This window comes from Bactrocera latifrons, unplaced genomic scaffold (genome assembly GCF_001853355.1).
Source record: "Bactrocera latifrons isolate USDA-ARS-PBARC rearing strain unplaced genomic scaffold, ASM185335v1 scaffold_22, whole genome shotgun sequence".
Classification (NCBI taxonomy): domain Eukaryota; kingdom Metazoa; phylum Arthropoda; class Insecta; order Diptera; family Tephritidae; genus Bactrocera; species Bactrocera latifrons.
The window spans coordinates 1526128-1545963 of record NW_017535741.1 but is presented as its reverse complement, the minus strand read 5'-3'; the positions used below and the strand labels follow the sequence as shown (position 1 = coordinate 1545963).

General features: G+C 34.2%; 1 protein-coding gene across 1 annotated transcript in view; it reads right to left on the bottom strand.

Moving 5' to 3' along the window:
* Positions 1-3735: 3735 nt before the first annotated feature.
* Positions 3736-19836, bottom strand: part of LOC108968544 (protein bicaudal C) — a gene marked incomplete in the record, with an annotated part of 334273 nt that continues 318172 nt past the window's right edge. The window contains 12 exon segments of the mRNA XM_018932638.1: positions 3736-4514; positions 4599-4950; positions 5012-5799; positions 5887-6049; positions 6113-6220; positions 6277-6387; positions 6485-6610; positions 6685-7011; positions 7090-7169; positions 7236-7305; positions 7375-7424; positions 7498-7940. Coding sequence (XP_018788183.1) covers positions 4264-4514; positions 4599-4950; positions 5012-5799; positions 5887-6049; positions 6113-6220; positions 6277-6387; positions 6485-6610; positions 6685-7011; positions 7090-7169; positions 7236-7305; positions 7375-7424; positions 7498-7771 — 2700 coding nt within the window.

Sequence of the window (19836 nt, the reverse complement as noted above, 5' to 3'; positions counted from 1 at the left end):
TTCTATTTTGTAATATTTTTAATTTTATTTTAACTCAAATGTTATTCAATTATTTTTGTTGATGCATCATTGCAATCCTGCTTACGAGTCAGAAAAAATGCAATTTTTGTGATTTTTTTGAAGGGGCGTTATAGGACGAAAAAATTACTTCTGAAATAAGATAAGACAGATTTTTCTTGAGAAACCGGCAAACTCTGTTTTGCCTTAGAGRAAACAAATAARCAAGCTTTGGATTTTGTTAAGTCCTTTTCCAGGAAATATAAATAAAATATTTAAGTATTTTAATGATTTTTTATTGATCAAGTWTTCTAGTGCAGAGGTGACCTTCCATGGATATTCTAGAATCAAACCACAAACTTTAAAAGATGGTCCTTGTGTTTCACCTTCGAATTTTCCATTAAGTGTTGTAACGCAAATCACATCGTTTATCAATTTACTTACCACCAAAACGAGTACCGTTATATCGTTTTTKCTGGTTTATGTTTCGATTACTACGGATCCAACCATTAGGCGTAAATTGTGCGCTGCCAACTCAGCCTCATCCAAGGAGTTTAAATATTTAATTGATTAGTTAATGGCTTCATATTCATTACTTWASCAATAGATTTTTAATTCGCTCACTCTACAATTCATTACCTTTGTGTTTGGTAATGATATTTGTTGATAAATTCAACTTTCGATAAGACAAATGAGAAATCAATCCGATTCATCAACAGGAACTCAACTCTTACCTATAGTCAAGAATTGCTCAAAGAAATCTTCAGCAGATTTCCCATTAATCAATGCGGTCATTCATTTCACAATTTGGCGTTGGCATGTCTTCGATTAAGTGTAAAGCCCTATTATGTATCTCAAGATCGTCATTTCTGGATAGAATACGAATTTGAAGCAAAATATCTGCAGAAGTCGAATTGTACTGACTTTGAACATAAAAGGAAACGTTTTGGAAAYATTTCCTTCACGTTTCGAGAAAAACCGCGTTGTAACAATTTTGAAAATTCACCGACTTTGCAAACAGCCTTTCGAGATCATTGCTCAAACTCTTTAAGTAGTGTACCTCTTATTATCGATAACTTAAGCGCAGGTTATATATATTTTGAACCACTAGAATTTTCATTTATTCCAAGCTTATCACTGCTTAAAATGTGTGCCAAATTATATAACGTATTAATGGCACCATCATGTAAGAATTTGAGTTGTAGCTTCTCTGTTTCTGCCCGTTTTGTCGTTAATTTAACGTCATTAACCAGGAAGTTGCCATGTAAGTGGAATATGGTGTAAAAAAGTACGGAAGTTCTTGCCGCTCAAGGGGGAAGAAAATTTCTGATTCCGATTAAATTTCAAAATATAAACGCTTTTTAGCTCTTTTTTTGTTAATATTTAATATTATAAATTATCAATTTTAACTATTTTTGGCAAATTCTAAGTTCACGATCCTTGAACAAAATCCTGATGAACATGTTTAAAACATTTCAATGCGGCTGCTAAATTTTTGCGATTATAATCAATTAAATCTACATAATTTGTTAATTTATAATTGTGTTAAATTATATTTTAATTAAATTAAGTTCAAGCAATATATCACCTGTCTTAAATAAAGTAATTGAAGACTAAGCAAACTCTCATAAAAGCCACAGTTTGTATTGCCATTAAAAAAAAAGAAAAAACAAAAAGGAAAAATTTATAAAAATTATTGTTATAATAAAAGAAGTACATGAACAATAAAGAAATGAAAATTGTGCAACATAAAAGAAATATTAGTGAGTAATGCTAAAACTAAAATATACTAGAAATATTAAAAAAAAAAAATCATAGTATGCGATTAAGATATGTGCATGCACGCATATACATATACATATGGAAAATAATAATAATAATAAATATAAATATTTATTTAAATGCATAAGTTCATCATATCCCATAAAAGAATAGAAAAGTGCATGAATGATCATGTGCCCGCAATGAGGGAGATTCGTATGTACGTACGTATACATACAAATACATATGTATGTATATATGTRTATGTGCAATCAAGGGTATGTAAAATGTAATGTATTGGCTAATCTATACCGTAGTTATTATATATAGTATGTATGTAGCACATATACATAAAGCCATTACTACACTGTAAGTCATAAAATAAATTCATAAGTTTATTACAATAACAGCAAAAAGTTATAATAAATGTAAACGGACAGTCTTATGTTTGTTTAGAATTAAATAAAATAAAATTAAGTAACAAAATAAATATGTGAATAAAGAATTAAACATTTCGCTGTTGTACGGTTATTTCTTCGYTACGGCAGTAAGTTTCTTGTAGTRCTGAAGGCAGCTAAAATTTATATGAAAAACATTCTTACTTATATCTTTTCATGTTGAAATTCTAAATACTACTGAATACACTGAAAAAAAAAAAATTGATAGGTAATGATATATGATTAAAAATGGCCGAAACGGTACCTAGAAATAATAGTATCCCTATATGAAAATCCGAAAGATGCTGAATATGTTACATGGGTTTCCTCAGGTAAAAAACATCCTTTTTTCAACAATTTTTTTCTAATATAAAAAATGAAATATTTTGTTAAAATTTTTTATTGTTACAATCATACACTATTAACAAGAAATTCTGAAACATTTGGAAAAAATATTTTAGACTCTGCCATTGCGACGACATTTCCGGAAACAAATGCCTCGCGTTGGCAGGATAACYTCTCATGTAAAGTGAAAATATACCTGTTAGTTAAAACCATAACTTAGAACTTAGACGAAAGCAAAACTAAAATTAGATTTTTGACAGACCTTTTTACACCAAAAATTAAACTTTCAGTAATTTCTTGAATTTTTTTTTTCAAATAGTAGTAATCAAAAAAAATAAAAAAAAAACAAAAAATAAAATTAAAAAAACGCAGTTCAACTCGGATAGACTTGAAAATTTGGACAATGTTTTGGACATGTTATAAAATATCAAAAAAAATCGATTTTTTGAAACCCGTAAAAAACTACCCTATTGACAAACACCAGACATAATGAAAAATTTAAGCAATTGCTTAGCTATAGCCAAGTTATAACCAAACCTTTAATTTTTTTTTTTTTCAATATGCCTAATTTCTAATTTAAAAATTTTAATTCCTATAGATACAATATGCTTAGGGAAATAATTAAAGACTACATATTCTAATGGGCAATTATTCATTTATTGGTTTTGTTTGGACGAAGCTTTGATGTTCATATCTACTTTCAGTAGGGYTTAATATTTAAATATCTTTGAGAAAATTTTCGTATTTTTGGTTTATCATTTGTTTTCTTTTTTCTAATTTGCATACATTTTCAATAATTTTTCCTATTTTTATGCAAACTTTTCACACTGAATATCACTTAGACTAATTTCAATTCACTTTGTTACATAATATTTGTTTTTGTTTTCATTTCGGTTGTATAAATTTCGAKCCTTAGTTAAATACTATGACAACACACGAGTTAAGCATGCAAAATTTCATAACAAGTATATAAATACAATCTGTGTTTTTTTAAGTTTAATTTTTTTTTTTTTTTTTTTTGGTTACTAATATTTTTTGGGTGTGTTTCTAACTGCTCAATAAATATTCAAATAATTAATAAATAGCAAAGTAATAAATATAAAATGATTGTAAAGTAAAATGAGACCGCTTTTAAGGCGTCACAACAGCGCTGCTGCATACATTCCAGCAAAATGGGCGTGGGCGAGTGTTTGGACCACTTGATTCTGAGCTTTCAATTTATGCTGCCTACAAATACGAGTATAAGTCAAGAAGAATCCTTTCTGTTCCACATTCTTCGCTKGAAAGGACGCTTAAATGTCCCGCAGTTAAGTTTTTTGATTGAAAAGTCACTGAATCAATTACACTCGGGCGCCATTTTGCATATTCGCTTGGAATTCATTTGCCGAACACATGCCCTTATTTGCTTAGAGTCGTTCGTTCGACGTTTAAATGTTAGTCGTTCGACGTTAAAAGTCGTGTTTGATATCGGCAATGCAGTTTCAAGTGTTGGCTGATTAAAGTAAAGAAGCTTAGAAAATAGTTTAGATTAGCATGCAAACTTAAACTAGAGAAGATTTGTAATAAATATCTTAATTCTAAATATGAAATGRTTTGACCTGGGCACTCTTCGAGCATTTCTAATCTACACTTTATATAATTTGGAATTATTTCACTTTTCAATATACACTTTTGGTTTTTCTTTTGGAATTGAGCTTTGCTCTAGGTTAGGTTAAGCTTTGCTCTACCATTGATTTGACGGACGTCGCTCGGCACCGGGTGCTGCTGAGCCGGAGAAGCGTGGCGATGAGTTGTTCGATTGTGATGCCGAGATAATAGGCATGGCGGCATGAGTAGCCTCGTTGGCTTGCAAAGTGTTAATGGCCAAGAGCAGCTTTCGGCGCGCACCGAAAGCGGTTATGCCCAATTCTAGTAAATTCTCCTCATTTAAGGTCGTGAACATTTCGAGATCTATTTCATTCGTAACGAAGGTCTCTAAAAGTGTTAATTTTGCAAAAAATAAAATTTTAAACAAATTGTACATTCTACTAATTCCAATTCCTAATAGCAAAGGCTTACTTATATAGTGCTCCAAGCCAAGGCTTGTCAATAGCGTGTGTATGTCCTTATGTTGGGACAATTTAAGTCGCCGATTTGTTGGTGTAGCATCCATCAGGCCAACGGTAATACCTAGCGCATAAGGAGATATCGGTGCAGCACCAGCACCAGCGCCACCGTTGAAGTTCATGCCATGCACGTTGCGTGGCCATAAGTTGTCATCGGCGCTCTCTAGAATGCCCGGCGAAGTACGGCTCAAGGCCATGCCAGCCCAATTCGGTGTGGGCGTACGCAGCTCGCCGYTTATCGGTGGACGCTCCATTGCTTTGAAGCCCATGGCGCGTTTCATATCGAAATCAAAGACGCGATTTTGCTACAATTGATTACAAGCGGCTGTGGTAGCAACCAACATGGTTATGCATATATGTACATACCTTCATTTCGTAATGCAAGTTGCGGTAGCTCTCAGCACTGCCTGGCATAAGCGGTGCGCCAAGCGGGCCAGAAGCGCCTAACCCCAACAAGACACCGTCACTTGAGCGCCGACCCACACGTCCACATCCAGCTTCACTGCTGTAGGTCGAGTCGGGTGAGTACTGGCCACGCGAGTTCATCTCACCATTTGGCGCCACCAACCGATTACCGCCCGCTCCACCGCCGCCATAGGGTGGATAGACTTGTTCCAAGGAATTGGTACTACTGCTGAAGCTCTGGTAGCCGCTGGTGTTGTGACAGCTATTGCGCGGCGATATTTGTTGCTGCTGATGCAAATTGATCTGCGGAGCGCGYTGTGGCGGCGCAATCGGCGGTGTTACTTGCAAGTAATTATTATTGTGGTTCGGTTGCTGGCGACTGAAGCTGTTGTTGTGCATTGTCACGTACTTCTGAGTGGGTGGACAGACGTTGGTTGGCGTGCAAACACCAAAGCCCGGTGGATATGATTTGCTGTTATTATTGCTATCGCTTCTGTTGTTGTTGACCAATAAATTGTTGTTGTTATTTAGTTGGCCATTGACACCGTATGGTGACATCTGCAATTGCGCCGTTAGCAGACTGGGAGTCTTGGGGCTATCCGGGTAGCCAGCTAGCAATGAAGTCAACATCGTGCGATAGCTGATRTTCAGCTCCTTATCTCTCGGCGCGAAGTAGCTCTCTGGAATAGTCGCTTGTAAAAGCGGCGAGCTGAGATGCAAAATCTCCTGACGCGCTTCGTAAATTTTGTCTAATACAAAAACAATTGAGGGATATTATGGAGACATTTTTGGTGAATTCATTTTGGAAATTGGTCTTAAGGAAATATGTTACTTACCAATAAATTTCTCGACACCCTTCACAACAATGGCCAAAGTGCTTTGTCTTTGCTTTTGACGCAATGAAATGTAGACGCCATATTTGGTGCTGAGGCCTATTATTTCAGAGGCATTGTTTTGATTGTCCGGAAAGTCGAAAATCAAAGCTATCGGCAGGTTACCCTTTAATAGAAAGAATTTATAGTTTAGTGGGAGATTGAGAAGAGATGCTTTTCAAAAACATACAAGCAATTGTTGACGTGCTTTATAGACGCCGTCGATAGTTCCAGTAATGGTCACTTGAGATTTCTTCAAAGGTTTAACATTCAAGTCCGAGAGATCAGGAAAAATAATCTGTAAATAAAAGACTTTCAAGCATTTTCCATAACCGGTGTTCTGCAATAGCTTACCTTAGTCTTCGTACGCTCCATGATTCCTAGCAAATTTGAATTATTTTTGCCTTTCACAATTTCGTGATGCTGTGGCGATATCTCCAGCTGCATCTGCACCATAATCTGGTTCTAGGCAAACAATAAAGACAATTTTCGGACACCGAAAACAGAAACAAAAAGTACAAAACGAGTTATATAGAACTATATATATATGAGCTCCACTCACAGCTATATTTTCGCAAGAGAAATTAATCAACAATTGAGTTGCATCCTGCACTTTTACAGCCTCCTTTTCAGAACCCTTGACCAGCACTAACGAAGAATGGAGTTTAGGACGAGACGAAAAGATAACCTGAGGGTTAAAATATTAGATTTTTTATAAGGATTTTTTTTTTTTTTTTTTTTTTTTTGCCTTTGATCACTCACTTGCACATTATATTTTGTTTCGACCATTTTTACGTAAGGCGTGTCATGATCGGGCTGTAGGCGACCTGGCGCTAAGATGGGCAACTCGAAAGAGATTAACAGTGGTGTAGAGAGGCGCACCAAAGCGCGTGCGCGCTCAACACCCTCGAGCGAACCGCATAGGGAAACCTGATTAGATTTCTCCGTGGGATTTGAACGATTCGAATCCGGAAAATGTATATGCGTTGCAGTGTCCTCCATAATACGCTTTATATTATTGCCACCACGTCCAATAATATAAGAGTGATCCGTGTAGGACACATCCATCTTCATAATAACGCGAGTTCCCTAAAAAACGCAGAATAGTGTTAATATCGTAGCGTTAAAAAAATTGTATAAAAATGCAAATGATTGCAGAAATAATACTCTTGAATCCAAATTGGCGAGAACACGCTCTTTGGCCCTTTGCACTTCCTCTGCGCGTCCAAGTATACGAACATGTGGATCTAAGATGATGTTATTTTTMAAAAATATATTTGCGTGGTTTTAAAAATTTTCAAACGGATTTTTACCCTTTTTGCTTTTAGCGCCAATTTTAAGGCGACACGGCCAACTAATGTAAGTCTCGGTGGACTTCATAACCTAAAAAGTGTAAGTTATTTYGATTCAGAGGATATATAATCACAATGCGAATTGTGCGTTTCAGCTTACACTCTCGAAGAAATATTCAGCGCCATTCATGCCCTCAACCATACTATCCTCTATAAGCGAAAACCGAAATGAGGTTAGTTACTTTAGCCTCAAGTATTTTCGTTCTAATTTTCTTTCACTCACCCTTCAGCATTTGTTCTAGCTTTTGACGATCGACTTTGAAACGCTCCGTATGCAAGTCATCTGGATTGGCCACGCCTAATTTCAATGCAATTGCCCTAATATCACTCCAATCACTATCTGCCGATGAGATTTCACTTTGCGTTTCACTCGGTGCTCCACTAGATGGCGCGCCCAACGATTGCGGTGCGCTCGAAGTTGCTGGCGCCACAGTAGTTATTCCGCCTGCACCGTTTGGGTACAGGAGCTTGTTGATTTGTGCACAGGATAACATCATGTTATTGTTGTTGTTTTAACGATATTGCGCCGAAATAATATTGTAGTAAACAGTGAACTAATTTACGGAATCAGTATATAGCTTTYTGTTGTATTTAGCAATTCTCATGAATTGTTCGAAAAGATCAGTTATCAGTCTGGCAATTAAGATGTTTGTACGAAGCAGAGATCTTTACTGGAATATTAATTACTTGATCAGTGATGTGATATAAAAGATTGTCAAAATGAAAAAAAAAAAAAACTTGAATGGTACGTAAGGTCAAGGTTAGGAGTCGCGAATGGATGCGGAGTAATGTTGAAAATATTACTTCCAAGTCAAAAAAATTTGTAAAAAAAAAAACAGGAAAAAACTGTAATCCCGTAGCTACAATAATGAAAAAAAAAAGATCTCTTTCATGACTTTTATCGGTCAGTTTATATGACAGCCATATAGCACAGTGGTCCAACTGAACAATTTCTCCGGAAATTGCACTGCTTCTTTGAACAAGAATCCATACTAAATTTCTTTGCTATTTCCTCAAATCAACAAGTTTTTCATACAATAACTTGATTCCGATCGTTCGGTCTATATGTCAGCCTGCTTTATTGACCTAACCTGAAGAATTTCGGTGGGGATTACATTATTGCCGACTTTCTTGAAGATACCTCGTCCACTGAAAGTTTCTATCCAAGCACTTAATTCCGATCAATCAGTTTGTATAACACTATATGCTATAGTGGTCTGATATCGGCGGTTTCGACAAATGCCCAACTTTTTGGGAGAAAAGGAGTGTGCAAAATTTCAAGTCGATATCTCAAAAACTGAGAGATCATTTCCCATAAATACCAACAGACGGAAAAAAGGACAGACTAAAATGACTAAATCGGCTCAGCTCGACACACTGATTATTTATTGGGTAGTCGAAAAAGTATTTCCATATTTCTAMTCAAACTTCAACTTATTTTTTTGTATATTTATAATGAGCTTTAATGAACCAAATTTGTACCATTTTGGCCGACCAATTTTGGCCATTTTTCCTTCCTTCAAAACTTCATCAATAATATGTGTTGCCGAGCGTTTTCTTGATGGAGAACGAAGCCCTTTCTGTTGATTAGTTCTGGCCATTTTTTCGATTGCTTGCTTCAATCTCATCAGCTGTTGACAGTAAAATGTAGAATCAATCATTTGAYCAGGCTGGAGSTGATTCCTTCCCAAGCCAGCTTTCGAGACGTCAAACCTGGCTTTTTTTCAACTTCCCCGAATTTAATTTGGAAGCTCAAAATCTCACCTTTCTAACACTATATGCGACACAATGTGATTGGTAGCACTGGAGATACACGACTACAACGACATCTATTGACAAAATGCGAAACACTTTTTCGACTATCCAAGATACATTTTATAAGATCTCCGACGTACAAATTTCCTGATAACTTAACCAGAACAGGGTATATTAAAAAAAAAATCTTTCTTAGCCGAAATTGAAAATAAAAACAAAACAACTTAATCTAAATTTACAAAATAGCATTCCCTCGAAATTCAAGACTGGCAATAACTGMACGGTACTTTTCATATTTTCTTAGAGTTATATGTACTTATGCTTGAAATTTCACAAACAAAAATTTATATTTCCAATCTCTTGCAATCTTAAAATTTCAGCCATGTTTGGTACTTACTACAGCATATTTAGTAAACCCTACTAGTACTTTATAAAATACATACCATATTTTAGGTTTTTAGGCGTCAACAACACTTTGTCCAACAAATTACGTATTCAATGAAATTATTTAACGTCACCTTCAAAATGGTGGATTTAATGCAAAGCCATGTGTTGTTTCTTTGTAAATTCTATCTTATATGTAGTTTCGGCCACGAGAATCTAACTKTTCGTTTTTCAATAATTCGCACCGATTTTGTCAATTTTAGCGCCTAAAAAAGGGTTGTCACTTAGAAATTAGCTACAGAAAAATAAATTTGCTTTGAAAGATTTTAATTGTCCTRTGTCGAAATGTCTACTAAGTCTGACAGCGAATCGGATGCTCAGCCATGATCGGATTGGAAATATCACACTTATATATGTAAATATGTGCGATTTCCAGTTGCTGACCGCTAATTCCTGCAATACTTTCGCGCCTTAACAATTGGCAATACCATACACGGAATAATCTATTGGAACTTGGAAAAAAAATTTTCGGAATTTTATTTAACTTACGTCTTCAGATTTTTTATAAAAAATTCTTCGTTTCGTTCACTTTACAGCAAATAAATGTTGTAAATCCAGAAAAATATACTTGCAGCAGCCCGTCGTCTATTACCGTCGGCAGCCAAAAGTCCGGAGGGAAGTCAAAAGCGAATATCASCGAAATTTCTTTCAATTCTTTGCTTCTTTGAAATTTTGTTATTCAAAGCTTTTTCTGGCATAAAAATTCGCTTGCGAAAAATATTACGTGAAAGTCTATAATGTTCTATATTTCATATAAGAAATAAACAAGTTACAGTCAGTAAAATTTTTACAAAAAATATTATTGTTAATATATTCCCAGACAAGCTAGAGGAACATACAAAAGCAACTGAGGCACGGTTGGGCCAACAAAATAATTTTAAGTTCGAATTGGTGAGCGCTTAGCGAGCAAAAMCAGCAAAAATAGCAATCTCTATAAAAAGTTACTCAAAGGACCCGAATCATATTTACTTGAGGTGCAAAAACATCTGCAAATAGTTGTTGTCACGGGTAGGAGAAGTGCAGAGGTCATTGAACTAGTCAGCGATCGAGTGGTGAAAATCATCGGTTAATAAAATCAATTAAAATCCAAACAAGTGTGGTAATTTTTTGTTATTCTTTTTAATACAGGCGCGTATTTTCGATATTAGCAACATAAATAGTAATGTTGCTGCAGCATTTGTTGCGAAACAATTTCACAATTACTATTCGGTACAGAGACTTAACAGAGGTGAACACAGCGCTTCGAAACACTTAACAGCAGAGCAATGCTCTCAAAGCCTGCTCAATGAAATTTCCAAATACCGATCGCTGGCTGTAAATTTATTTAAATGTTTCCGATGAAAATATATAAGTTTTTCACACACATTTTCACACAACACTTTTAATTTTTGTTAACACTCACCTCAAACGTACAATATTTAATGAAGAATTTTTTGTAACGACGCAATCGCGGGCACTCATTAATTAATTCACGAATCAGACAAACATAATCTAATAAATTTACTTGTATACTTAATCACAATTATAAAATGTTGCACAGAAAAAAAAGGTTCAGCACGTGGAATTATCTTAGACATATACTAGTTACTTCGTTTACTTGCAATTTACGTTAAATTAATTTCGCAATTAAATTTTGTCAATTGGTCAGTAAAAAATTGAGAATCGTCAACAGAGGGAAGCAAGTGATTTTGTTCAATGAAAAAGTCACTTCTTCCAAAAAAAATGTGGTTGAAAAGTTGAAAAATTACATAACGCGTACCGAGGTCGTGATTTTATGAAAACACAGAAAACAGGGGCTTGGAACAGTCGTAGTCGAAAAAATTTAACACAATTTGTAGCAATTAACAATTTTGTAAAACAATCTATTTAACATTCCCATTTAGTAAAATAATAAACTTTAAGCACGCAGGACAAAATGAAGGCGTTTGATTTTTTTTTTTTTTTTTATGTATTCTTTTTGTAGTTTCTTATAGTTAGCTGTAGTTTGCGTTTTGGCGCGTAATTTGGCGTACGTCGTGTAGAGTGGAGCGAGTGCATGGAGTGACTGAGCGACCTGTGTGGCTCTTGAAAGGCATTCTTTCAACAAAAACAAATACTTCACTTCTGGACCATGTGATTCAATTGATGAGTTGCTAAAAACTWTGGAATTCATGAATGCAATAACAATCGCTACTATTCGTTGTTTTGCCCATTTTTGAAACGGTACTCAAGCGTAGTGAAAAATTCTACAGTGTACAGAAATCACAACGAAATTTGGTTGTATAAAAACAAAATAAAACTAACAAAAACTTTTTTAATTCTATGATAGTTTTTATATAAAAACATATAGATTTATATCCATAATTTGRATAAATTTATGATCAAGATTTTAATAAAAATTCGCTTTACTGGAGGCATAAAATTAATACAAATACACTTTTTTAATATAAGTACAAAAAACAWTAAAGTTAAAATACGTTTTTGAGCAATATGATAAAGTTATTTAAAAAATCAATATTATATTATTAGAGGTTCTTTTTTTCTCTATAAATAATTATTGAAAGTGGAAAGCTACACATCCCAACAACAACCCTTCTGTAAAGAAACCCGATCAATTTGCTATGCGAATTTAATATATTATACTAGTATTCGATTGGAAAAATGGTGATACTTTTGGTTTTGCATATTTTAATTAAAATCTCGACACATGAAATCGAAATAAAGAACGCGCCTATAAGACATCTTCAAAAGAAATTCTGAGATATAAAATAAAACTCATAAGAACAGAACTTTTTATTAGTACTTTAATTAAGACCATGAACTAATTATTAGAAGACTGAAAACATAAAAGTAAAAATTGTATAATTTTTAAARAGCTGTGATAGAGAAAAAATTCTTCACTAAAGACCTAGTAAATTATTATTAAAGCAGGTCATCAAAATTTTGGACAACCAACTTTGAAAAAAACCCGTTTTGAGAAAAATGCCTTTAAAGYTCTAAGTGGCTATATAGCTGACTTCTAGCGCGCAATTTGTCAAGGCTCTCAGATCAACTTGAGAATTAAGACAATATCTTAGGGATATAACTTAAACTTTTTATTCAAACAGAAATCCTTTTAAATTATTGCAGATATTTTTTTGATTTACTTTAAGGGGTTATATACAACTAAAATGAATTTTTTGTTTTATTTTATTAAATATACATTATTACTAGAGGATCCGGCCACGCATTGCTGYAGTATATATTTTATACTTATACTATTCAGTACAGCGAAAATTTCATTTACGAATAAAGGCGAGACCGTTTTTGACGTTATAAGAGTCCACTTAATAGAGCGTCCAATTAATACAGCTTTCTCTGTATTTCTTATTTATAAATCAGTTTGACTATCCTATCTTCTAAGTTGCTTAAAACTGTCAGTGTGCTAAATTTTGCTAAAATCGGTTAACTAGTTTAGGAGTCCATCGCGGACAAACAATATGACACGTAATTTTTATATATAAAGTTCAATCGATTTTTTTATTTGAGGAAACGTATTTTTTCAAAATCAGTTCGTATATTCAGCGGCACAAACGATGTTAATGAGTTGATTCAAAAGTATAGTCTAAGGAAATTACCAGCGTTCTTCGAAGTATTAAATATATGTATGTGTATGCCAACACATTCGAAAAAAGTTCTTTCTTAGTCGTACATACAAATATACGTTATCAGGYTTCCGTAATTCCTTAAGTCATATCTCATACTAAGGCAGATGAGGTTAGCCTCGTATAATTGTGACCCATGCATAGACCAGTTTTGGTCCTTAACGCTCCTAGATGTAGCGCCTTGACGTTGGTCGTGCGAAGAAGTTATTCTTAAGGATGCCAGCGCTTGACGAGTATTTAAATAGGTGCTGCGGCCTCACTCTCGAAACATCTATCAGTGTTTCATATCGCCCAATAGAAGTGAACTTTCTTATTTCTGACAACACTCTTGACTAWTTCTTTGCTTTTTAAGACACCTATGACAATGTAGTAACGATACGAGGTTACTGCATTGAATGCTGTTTGAGTGTCTGTCTACTAGAGTTGACTGCTGATGCATTAGAGGRTAACAAAGAYCTTTGCTTSAAATATACTTCTTAGAAGGCGACAACTAACAGCTAAATATACATCTTAGAAGGCTAACTGTAAAAGTATATATCTTATGCTAATATTTATATACATACGAGTATAAGAAACAATGCGTTTATTTTGCAATCAAACTTGTTTTGCATGCCATTACTTTATGTATCATAATTATGCTACAAAAATTTAGTTGGGTAAATATTTAGAAACAAATGGGTACCTAAAATATGAGACTTTATTTTCTTTCCAGACGCAATTAGTGAAAACTAGTCTGTAAGGAAAATATGAGGCAAAAATATCCAATAATTTTATCCACAATTGTCCAGCTTTTGCAAGACTGAAACAAATCGTTTTAGACGGGTGAATTTTATATGAGTTTTTGGTACCACAACGCATCGGCTCTCCAAATGAGATCTCCGTTAGCATCTATTTTTTAACCCTACCTAACCTAACCTAGAGCAAAAATATGTTATACTTGTTGTTTCTAGCCTAGACATTTAAAARGGTACAAATTATATATCTCTCTATCGCGCCTGCCTCGGTTGTGGGAAAATTTCATTTGTATATATTTTAAAAAATCTTGAAAGTCGAATGAAAAAAAACAACMATGAAGTAAAAAATGTTTTCATGTCCACGGCATTTTATTTTTTACTTTAACAAATGTCAATCCGATAACGACATTTTTACTAATAGCAGAACCAGTGAAAAACGCTACTACCTTCCTTCCTTTTTCTTCCTTATCGGCAAAATGTGTGAACAGTGAAAACGTGGGAAAAAGGCAGAATTCAGCCATCTTTGTTTGTTTTCATTTGCACAATGTTGCCATTGCTCAATACGCATATATAGTTTTGTACACATCTATGTTTCCAATTACATTTTGTTATAATATAAAATATCAAAACTGAAAACAAATTATTAAAAATAGTTTATATGTTTATAAATAATAGCATTCGACTCCAATTTTGAGTTATTTTAAGAAAATTTCAAACATATTGAACAGATTGAATTATAAAAGTTGATAATCACTACAGTATATAGATATTGGCAACCCTGGGTTRTGAGAGAGCAATCAGCTGACACGTTTAGACGGCAAAAACCAAAATGCTGTAGATTCTCACGTCATCCTACGTCAAAGTGAGAAGGGAGTAGCGTTTTTCACTGTGCACGTACATTGCGCGCGCATAAGATAGGTCGTATCCGCTGACACGACCCACGATTCTACGTTTTTCACTGTTCCTGCTATGAGTCGGGCCACAATTCTACGTTTTTCATGGTTYCTGCTATAATAAAGAAGTTTTCAATTTTTTTTATATCACTAAAAGTGTTGGAATCATGYCAACCAGGACATGTCAACCACCTTCTTTTTCAGCCTGTAATTCGACAATTTCTTAATTTGTATATTCTGTCAATGTCAATAAAAATCATATAAAAAATGGATAGTAAAAGTTATTAATTTTTTTTATCTTAGGTGTTTAAACCACCCACCCACAATACTTTATATACATATACATATAAGCAACATTTTCAAAAATGTTCTGCGAAGTTAGAAATAATGTAGTGATTCGGTTTTGATACGGACTAAATTTAATTATTTAAGACTATCATATTTGATAATCTGGTCAAAGAAGAAAATCGGTCTGTCAACCACCTATGAATATTTTGACTCAGTAGAGAAAGTGGCAGAGAAAGCTGTTAATTGGGTCAGAAACTGCACTACAACACTCAAAGTAGCAAATATGCACTTTAGCGAGTTATAGGCTTTTATTGCCCATGTTATATTTTGCTAGAAACTTTCGTCATTAAGCAACATCATGTGTCTAAAAGTTTTGTGTCATGCATTTTGTTAAACTTTAATGGAAATTTAATTATGTTAACTGCTTATTTTCCACGCTGCAGTGGACAGGAAAGCTTTGCTTGTCGCAATAGACTGCGATTGCTCATTAAATAACCACTCGCCACTTGAAAATGTGTTAACTGTGTAATTATATGGTGCATATACTAAGAAATCACACACATACATGTCAATTTGATTTTGCAACAGAAACTAAACAAACAAAAAAATCTGTTGGAGATATGAATATTTTCGTGTGTGAATGYCCTGGCGATGTGCTAACATGCTTAACCTCATTTGTGCGCTTATATTAGTGTGTATGTATGTGTGAGATTTATATAAAACGCGTAAATTGAAAGCATAATTTAGTACTGCTGGCAATTGCAAGGCTGYTTTATGTAACTGCATAAAGCAAATTTATGCCAAACTTTTAAAAATCATTTGAAGTCGCACATACACCTTTACACATATACATATATAGTATATGCAGCAAATACATAAATAAAACTGCAAAGCAATGCAGACAATACAAATTCCATAAATAAATATCCATGCATGACGCTTTGGCTGTCTAATGGCAAAATGTGATTTACAATTTCAGCCTGCRGTCCTTTGCACGACTGACGCCAGCCAACAGCACTACAGACGAACACACAAAAGCGAGCGCAAGTGGGCCAGCCTGACTGGAAGCCAAGTTTCCTACGCGCAATGTGGGCATAACTTCGTTACTCGGACACACATGCAATYGCTCGGCCTAATGATGCGAGTCCAACGACTCAAATGGACTGGATCTTCTTCGCATTAATTGCAGCGGCTGGGAAGGAATTATAAGATTAGCGCATATGAAATTCTATATACACGAATGGGAGTGGTTTCATGCAATTACATGCAACAACAAAAGCATAATGGATGTTCGTACAACAAAATACTATAAAAATTACAAGGATGGTAAGGAGTATTGAGTCTGCAAAAGATCTTTGCAATTTGTGCCATATTTGCACTCAAGCGCAAATGCAATATTAAAATAATTACTAACATGGGCTAAGAATTTGAAAAATGCATTATAATACCACGTCTTTTTTAAAACGACCGTTTGAACGTTGCTACCTAACACAAGTGTATGCTTTTCGTGGTGTGGCCGATGTCCTTGATTGGGAGGCATATGAACAACGACAAACAAATCAAGTATCGTGATACATACATATATGTATGTAYRTATATGCGGTTATGAAAATAAATATTCTAATATAGACTTCCTGAAAGTCCTTTACATCGATTACAGCGAAGCTATAATATGATTAACAAATATAAAATATAGTTAAGTTTATATGACAGCGGTATGCTTGAGCGATTCGGTCAGAACGATTTCCTATACCAAATTTCATGAAGATATTTCGTCAAACGAAAGACCTTTCCATGCAAGCATTTGAATTCGATTGCTCAGTTTGCTTGGTAGCTACATGCTATTGTGGTCTGATATYGACGACTCCGATAATTCGGGAAGAAAAAAMACGTCTGCGAAATTTCAGAACGATRTCTCCTAAACTRACGAACTAATTCGCGTATATGCAGATAGACGGACATGGCTAAATCGACTCAGCTACATAWTTTATAGGATTTCCTTCTGGGTATTTCTAGCTTCGTGTCCTCTTTTTTAAGAAGACATTTTTATGGAGACTTTTTAAAAATACTCGGCAACCAAAAGGATTAAAAAGAGCCGTACAAAACCCCTCGCACACTTACGTTGTATAAATGAAAAAGTACGTGCGCCATCTGCTGGCATTATTTTGTGATAGGGACTCTAGCGAAAGCAGTTACCGGAAATGGTTGTTAAGATGGAAGTAATATGAGTTTAGTGTGGTGAGATTTGATGTGAAATATATTATTATATTTTTGGATATTCAAGGATATTCACATATATATTTTATGTGCTATAATATGTTATATAGAATTACAAACTCAGGCTCCGAAACCAGCGAAAACGCTTATAAATCAGCTTCCTGTTTTACTAATTTCTTGTGTGCTTTCAAAATCAAAGTATTTTAGCAAGACTTGCCAATTGTCTGATTGAATTGAGTGTCAAAAACCTAAGGAAAATTAAAAAAAAAAAAAAATTATTTACGAAAGTGATGAGCTATTATATTATATTTATAGGAACCCAGGTTCATTTCATACCCGATTTACATAGTTCGAAACTGGGAAGTGACAAGAGGTGAGTTAAGAATATCAGCTGAAATAAAAGTCACCTGTTGCATTTGCCATGCAAGCAAGCTCGCTCGATAAAAAGTAACTCATATTTGCTCTACAAAACTCAAAGAAAAACTATCTCAAAAATGTTTAGCGCTCTGTTTACAAATGCTAGAAGTTCACTCATTAATTTGCTCATAGAGTACCCCAGCACGAGAAACGAGTACTGAGTGTAAAAAGCTATTTGCGCTCTCGTTTGTTTCATAGTTTTAATATCAATGAAGCTCACCACATTTTCGCCTACAATCGGTAAAGAGTATACAACAAACTCTCCTTATTGGGTGAGTTGTATTCACATTGGTTTGCTAGCGTTTGAGTAGCTTAAAATCAGGACCAACAGCTGCAGTACGCTTTTTGCGCCTTTTATTAAAGCACACATGTTGTCACGCAGAGATTTAACTATTTTCGAGAAAATCACGTGAGTTGGCGAAGCGCGTGTTTGCTGGCTTGTTATTGAACATTTTCCAAACCACAAAAAGTGATTGAATAATAAGTGGATTGGAGACCCATTTGTAATAATGTTTGAACTGGATGTATGCGTATTATGTGCATGCGGATCGAAGAGAAGTAATAACTGCATGAGGTTTAGAAAACCAGAGGTGATAGGTAAACAGTTATTTACAACGCTTTTAAATTTGTCAAGAGAAAATGATCAAGCTTAGTTTATTTAATTTGATCGCATATAGTCTTTGCCTCACTTATAAAAAATATGTAAAGAAATAAACTGGAAGCGGAAGGATAAATATTTTCGTATAGGTTATGCTGTGTCAATGCCATACAACAACATTATTTCACATATTTAAGTGTAAAAACATTGTATTCGTAACGTCAGTAGCTAATTTTGGTACTAACTAATTCAATGCTTTAATACAGTTAGGCCTTCGTGCCTTCCATGCTATCTTATTCCCAGCTTGAATAATTCCGATTAAAGTCAATGGGGCCAACGAAAATTTACAAATATAGAAGATAAGTCTTATATATTGATCTATCAGAGAAAAGTCGCCGTATCGGGGTATACCCGATATATGGGGCCAAGGAAAAGCTATAAAAACAGATTTCATAAACTTTCTTTTTAAAATCACACAACTCTAGTTTTAACATGCTCTTCGAATTTTATTAAAATAAATACAGTACTATGGAATAAAAAGGTATATAGAAGGAAGACGCAGTCATATTGTCAAAATAGCGAAGTCAGTCAATTTAGGGTCAGGACGAAGGTCGGATGAACAGACCCGATGAACTTTAAGGCGTTATATTCACTATAAGCCATGAAAACTTATTTTGAGAAATATTATTTAATAAATATGGCTCGTTTAAAGAATTCAATGAACTTTAATAATCGGCCATCTCTAATACTTTTAATCTTATTCTTTCACACACTCATATTGTACACTATACATACCTGAAAAATATAACTAAGAAGGTCGTGTGAAAATTCTAAGTCAATCGGCTGGACCGGTTTGGTGGATAAATTTAAATTTTTCGAAGAATATGCAATCTTTTTTTTTTTTTTAATTCAAAAGGGGATATTATGAGAGTTTGCTTCGTCTTTGTATATAAAAATATGTCACGTTGTTTTTCCGCGATGAACTCTTAAACTACTGAACCGATTTTGGCAAAGTTTAGTATACTGTGTCCATTTCGAACTAGCTTAGAAGATAGGATAGTAAACACAATTCATAAATAAAAAATACAGTGAATACTGTATTACGCTCTGTTAAGCGTACATCCCCATTAACCATTCAAGTTGGCTGGTTCCGCAATTTGTTGATGTTTGTTAAGTACAATCTACTAAGCGGACARCTCTATTAACTCTCTGAAARGCTGATACCCAGAAATTGCGAAAGCAGCCTTAAATTCAATATTTTTCCCAATGGGATTTGTTTTTATGAGCAAATTCAAAATTACACTTCAAGTACAATTCCTTGGATTCTCATATCAACAAAAATGTTTTCGGTGTTATTCGTAAATAAAATGTTCACTGTATTGAATAGTTTATTATATGAATAATAATATAAAATGAATACCACAGCAATGAGTGGCCRGATTCACTAGTAAATATATATACATAGTGATCGTAGGACTAGTCAAAAAATTGATTTATGAAAAAGCGTTCTCTTATTTATAAATTGTTATCAAAAATCATATGCCTACGCTCGCTCAAACACTATACGTACCTGAAAAATATATCTGAAAAGGT